The sequence below is a fragment of the Oreochromis aureus genome, linkage group 17 (genome assembly GCF_013358895.1).
Source record: "Oreochromis aureus strain Israel breed Guangdong linkage group 17, ZZ_aureus, whole genome shotgun sequence".
NCBI classification, from domain to species: domain Eukaryota; kingdom Metazoa; phylum Chordata; class Actinopteri; order Cichliformes; family Cichlidae; genus Oreochromis; species Oreochromis aureus.
Genome location: NC_052958.1, coordinates 28,608,817 through 28,614,816, shown reverse-complemented (window position 1 = coordinate 28,614,816; position 6,000 = coordinate 28,608,817). Strand labels below are relative to the sequence as shown.

General features: G+C 40.9%; 1 protein-coding gene across 2 annotated transcripts in view; it reads left to right on the top strand.

Moving 5' to 3' along the window:
• Positions 1–2,065: 2,065 nt before the first annotated feature.
• Positions 2,066–6,000, top strand: part of nos1apa (nitric oxide synthase 1 (neuronal) adaptor protein a) — a 216,299-nt gene continuing 212,364 nt past the window's right edge. The window contains exons 1-2 of one of the 2 annotated variants that reach the window (XM_039600969.1): positions 2,066–2,550; positions 2,885–2,956. In XM_039600969.1, the coding sequence (XP_039456903.1) occupies positions 2,434–2,550; positions 2,885–2,956 (189 nt within the window). In that variant the 5' untranslated portion in view covers positions 2,066–2,433. The remainder of the gene's footprint in view (positions 2,551–2,884; positions 2,957–6,000) is intronic. The other variant, XM_039600970.1, reaches the window with a different exon arrangement.

Sequence of the window (6,000 nt, the reverse complement as noted above, 5' to 3'; positions counted from 1 at the left end):
GACCCATGCCGTTTGTGTGCACAATATTCAAGACCTAGTTCATGCAGTGAGTGTGTGCTTAAGATGCCGCAACCCTAATCAACAGATCAACATGAAGCTGGTGACCTGGCAAGGATTAAATTGTTCTCTATCCTTTTTTAAAGAGCCTTAAGCGCGCATGGGGTCCCTAAGTGGGTAACCGGTTGTACTGAGCATAAATTCCTCATGCAGAGACAGCAGCTGTTCATGTCTGCCAAATAGCTGTTTTGCTGCCACGAGGGCAAGGTGGCCATGACCACAAGGGATGAAGGAATGGTGTAATACAGCCGTCTTTTATAGAGATACCTGTCAAAATACTCCAGGTAGAATAAAAAGAAGCTCACTGATATAAGTGCTATAAGGGCTTCAGGTGTGTTTGTTCGTTTAAAGCTGAGAGGTCAGCTAATGTTCTCTGTAATTACGTGATTTGATTTGAAGGTAATCCACCTCCACAACATTTAGGAAGCGCTCAGTTGCTAAACGGAGGAGTTAATTTTGATGTATGAGAATGATGTTCTAATTTAACTGCACGCTGAAGCACGATGGTAATTAAGAAAGAAGGTGGGAATTTGGGAGATGGCAGTTTGGAGTAAATCATACCACTCTGCTACAAGCCCTATTAGCAGCAGCAGCACTTTGGAAATTTCCACAGAGGTGGCGTGAATGTGAATTTGTGCTGCTCCACTTCCCCACCCCTACCCGCCTGGGACCACCTTGTGGGAAGTGATGCATCTTTAACTCCTAGGGTGATGCAGATGGTGTGTGCATCATACAACATGACAACTGCATTAAGTATGAACACAGCTCTACCCTGTCTACTGACCACATAGGTCTGCTTTCCTGGAGATACTGTTATTCCAGCTGCTTGAACACAATGTTTGGGTGGGCGTCCATGAGCGTCTGAGTGCTCAAGATCTCCCTTTAATTATCAGCAACAGCAGCCTATTATCATTGTACTGATAAAATAACTAACTAGACTAAGGCTTCCTTTTTCTGGGTTGTTCAGTGGTTTAAATTCAGATTTTTTTTAAGAGTAACAAGGGTCTGACAAATATGAAAATAAAGACCAAAACAATGCAATGCAATGCAAACATCAAGAATATTGTATCACAATTCTTTTTCCCAATTCTGAAACCTGTAATGTTTAAAGGTTTCAGAATGATGTGTTGAGAAAAAGACATCAGAATAATAGATAAAATAAAATGTAAAAAGTTCAATTTCATTAATTCAAAAATACTCTGAATAGAAGATGTAAACAATTATAGCAAACTACTAAGTGAAGTTTTTCTATTTTTCTTAAATAAAAACGTAAGACATCTACTGTAATTTTTAAATAACATGTTATAAGCTGCTGATGTTAATATGAGTATAACATTTAAAAAAATCATGATTTATAATGATGATTCCTTTTAAAAAATATTCATAAAAATATTTATAAAAGTATGGTGTGCTTTTAAAAAAAATCACAATATATTTTATTTGGACAACTTGCACATTTATGGAGTAGCTTCCCAGTAGGTGTTAGCAGATGTGGCCACTAGCTGGTAGCCTTGTCCTTTTTGTTTAATTCAAAAGCGCAGTTGTGTTCTTACTACACCTGTAAAGCTGTGTTTCTTATTTTAATTGCAAAAAGATCAAAAGCAAGTCATGCTATCTCTTCTTGACAAAATCTCTCCAATAATTTTAAATAACATCACAAGAGATGAATACAACTTTTTTTTAAAAATTAATTTACTTTTTTGCTAATTGAGGGCCATCGTTTTGCATCAGTCTCCAGGCAGTGCATTTACATACAGGTTATTCCATTGCTGACCAAAGCCAGCGTTTACAGTAAACACCGGTAAATATACACGCCACTTGCATAGGTGTCATTCGGGTTATTTCCATTATAGTGTGTGTGTGTGTGTGTGTGCGTGTAGAGACAGGGAGGGGGGCAGGTTGTGGGGTGGAGGGGGCAGGTACGAGAGTTTCAGCCACTCCTCCTCAGGGCCACGGCGCGCCTCTGCTCCAATGGAAACAGGCGGGATCCCCGGACTCCTCCAATCACACCTTTCCTCCATGAGGGCGGCGGGGTAGGGGGAGTCCTGAACCGGAGGCAGGACCCGACGAACTTCCACACTCGCCACAGGAAAAGTCGGGAAAACACATCTGTCCCCGCATGACGCTGTTTGTGTCGGCCAGCGTGTGTCGTTAAAGCCGTAGCGGTGACCGTTAGCGGGCCGGCAGTTTCCCGGAGCGCCGGTGAAGTTGTGGCCGCTGTTGACGGCGGTGTGGTAGCGTCGGGACGCTTTGCCGCTATGGAGAACATCCACTGATCGGATTTGGAATTGTTTTTCTTGGATTTATCCCTGGTAAACCGAGCCGGTTTCTGTTCCCGCATATATCCCATTGGCACTGTGGAGTAGGAATATCTGGATGAAAAAAAAAATGCCTGGGAGAACCAAGTACAACCTCGTAGATGATGGGCACGATCTGAGGATCCCATTGCACAACGAGGAAGCATTCCAGCATGGGATCAACTTCGAGGCAAAGGTGAGTTTCCAAGTAACTTTGAAGTGGTTAGCGCAGCACTTCATTTATATTTAATTGTGTCACCGAGTCTTCTTCGTTAACTAACCTGGGCCTGAATATCGCCTTGTTTAACTCCTATATACCGTAAACAAAACAGGTAACTGGGATAAGACTCTGTTGGGTCTCTCGAGAATTTGTTTTGTGCTTACGTAGTAAACTTAAGTTGTCAGCTTGTCAAGAGGTAAAAGTTGCGCAAAGTTTGGCTGATTATTACCTTACGGTAGGAACTTGTGTTTGAGATTAAAGGAAAGCCAGCTTCCTTTTTCACTAATGTGCTGTACCTGTCATATTTTAGTACATTGGCAGTCTGGATGTGGCGCGGCCGAGCAGCCGAGTGGAGATAGTGGCGGCGATGAGAAGAATACGGGTGAGTGGAAGGGAGCCTGACTGAACGCCGTTTAAAATCTTGCATTTTTTCATATTTTTCCTTATCCACATCATTTCATAGAACACGACTCGACTGTCGGCATTGGACGTTGTCCACGGTTTAATCGGCATACAGCATGTAGGAAAAACATAAACGTGTTCCTTTTTTATTAAAAAAAATGTGTTTACTTTTTGGCATTATGAAGCCAATTATGATGGAAGAGCATAATGCTATTGAACTGGACTCTGAACGTAACATTAGCTTATTGTAGGCTTATAGCTTGGTTATTACTTCTAATAATAAGCACTACAGTTATACTTCCTTTAATATTTGTGCTCATTTAATTCAGAGACAGACTCAGTTGGGTTTTCAAATATCAATATTACATATAATGCTTAAATCACATGTCAGATCACCAAATTGAGGCCATATAAAACTGACTTGGAGAAGGCCACAGCGTTATTATTTAGCATTAGTTATATGTGTGAACACACCTTGGAGTTTAAACGTGGAGCCCTTTGAGTGTCTTTGACATGTCTTGCCTGGTGGGAGGTTTGGTCTCCCATGTGCTCCATCAGTGGTTTGAAGTTTCCTTTGAAGCGGTGCACTGGAGTGTGACTCTTACCCCCTCTCTCCCCCCCTCTTTCTGCTGTGTAAATCCAAGATTTACAGCTTTTTCACTCCCAGAAAAGAAGGCTTCATCTTAATCAGTGTGTCTGCCAATCATGTTGCGGCAAGCTGATGTACGTTGTTGGAGGTGTTGATGTTTTCGGGGACTGGTGCTGAACTTGTAGGCGGAAACGAAGTGTTAGTTCTGTTCTTATTTATAATCTTGTGGTTTAAAAAGGAAATCGTGCCCCCCACACACACACACGTGCTGACATTTTATTTTGAAAAGCTGCCACTTTTACCTCATTAACAGACTTCACTTTTGCTCTGCCATTGGCTCATTTCAGCAAGTTGCTCACCCTTTGAGCACAGTTGAAAAAAAGCTCTCATTGGCCCTTTAACAAAGAAGTGACCTGCTCCTAAAAAGTGGACCTCCCGGAATGCTGCCATGGCAGCTGTTGTTGTTGGCAAGAAAACGAGCATTGGTTTGGCTCCTCCGGTGTGAAAATGGTTTGACACTGGCTGGACAACACAATGGAGGGAAACCACAGGTATCTAACTTGGAATGGAGATCACGTTGGGGATCGGGGCGCTGCAGGAGTCACTCTGAAGGCATTTTGTTTGAGTTGGGTTACCAGTATGCCGAAGCAGTCTACACTCAGTGATTATGTAAGAAAACCGCACTGGAATGCCCCAGTATGTTTTGGTAAATGCAGAAATGATTGGTTTGTTTAATTACTTTTAGGGCATTCATTTACTGATTAGTACACGCTTACGCCTTATGCAAAATCTGGAGTTTTTAAGTAGGAAAAGAAATCACCGAAAGTATAACCACTGTTATCTTCAGCAGGTTTATGACTGGCAGAGACAATCATGCATCTTTGCCATTAGTTTCACTTAGAAAGAAACAACAAAAGGAGCTATAAAGGAGCTATTCTTTATTTATCCTTGCACTTAAATAGAGTTGCCCCATAAAACCAGTTCACTGTGGATTTAGGACTACAACTGGGCATCAAGCAACATTCTTGCAGCCTACAGTATTGATTCTTGATTCTTGACGTATATTACCTATCCCGAAAATGTTTGGTCCTTCTTCAGTTTAATTGTACAGAAAAAAAAAATCAGTGTTGTGCATTTCATTTGTACCGGAGCTTTTCGTTATAGAATTGATCAACGTTCCCCTCGTTTCCCAGGCTTTTACTGTTGAGCAGCTGAAGAAAGTTCCGGGGGAAGCAATTGTTGACAAAGCACAGCAAATGCACAGATTGGATGCTTCTACTCTCTGCTCACTGAACAGCAATATAAAAGTGGAATCAAAACAATGCCTAGACCACACAAAAGATAACATGCTAGTTTTTCCCAAGGCTCCAAGTTCTGTGGTGTTGAAATGCAGTAGTGTGATGAATAATCATAAAAGATTTGATCACAACTTCCTATTTCCCTGCCACAATTACAGTAACTGATTTGTCTTTTATATGACAGCTACCAAACAAAGCTGACTGTGACCCGCACTCGTGTTTTGTTTCTAATTGAAACGTTCGTGTAACACCGGCAGCTTGTGAAATTTGTGAAAGTTGCTCAAAATGATGATTTCCTGCAGATTATGTTTTTCTTGCAAGATTACTATCAGACTCCATTTCTGCAGAGTCAGTCAAAGTTTTGGACGTTGCCTGGCAACCGGTTGATGTATGGTGTCATTGTTCATTGTGTGCATGAGTCACCTGTAAGCTGGTAGCTGATAACAAACAGACAACAGTGCAGAGCAGGAAATAGGCAACTAGAATGGAGCCGAACGCAAAAACCGGCAGGATTTGACGTTTTGTTACACACGCGCACACACACACACAGGCACACGCACACACAGAAAAACACACACGAGTAAACACACCCACTATGTTGCACGTTGTTGTTGAATGATTAATGATCTCTCCAGAAATGAATGGAGAAAAACACTTAACAGATGGGGAGAGCAGTTTTCACTTCACTTAGTGAAACTTCCCAGCTGAAAGAAATGTAATGTTGAAAAAGTTACTAATGCATTTATGAACTTTTTTTTCTTTTTTTGGAACTCAGGGTCTGTTTTGCAGTTATACGGTGAATCATTAGATGACAAAGATATATTTTAATAAAGATTTTTTTCTCCACCTGTTTTGTTAAAGCTGAAATGAGGATCATGTCACATTTTTTTCCTTTCTTCTATTAGTGAATAGATACATTTGCATATATAGATTGAAAGAACTATAAAATAAAATCCACCTGAATACATTCTTGTCTTATTTTGCCTTTTTTCTCCCTGTCAGCTACAGACCACTCAGAGATGAGGATCCTGTATTACATGCTGGTCTTCATAAATGAATTTTATTATTATCATAATCTGGAAGCAGCAGCTTATCTGGTTAAAAGAAGAGAAGACCTTTGCAGTGAATTAAAGGGAT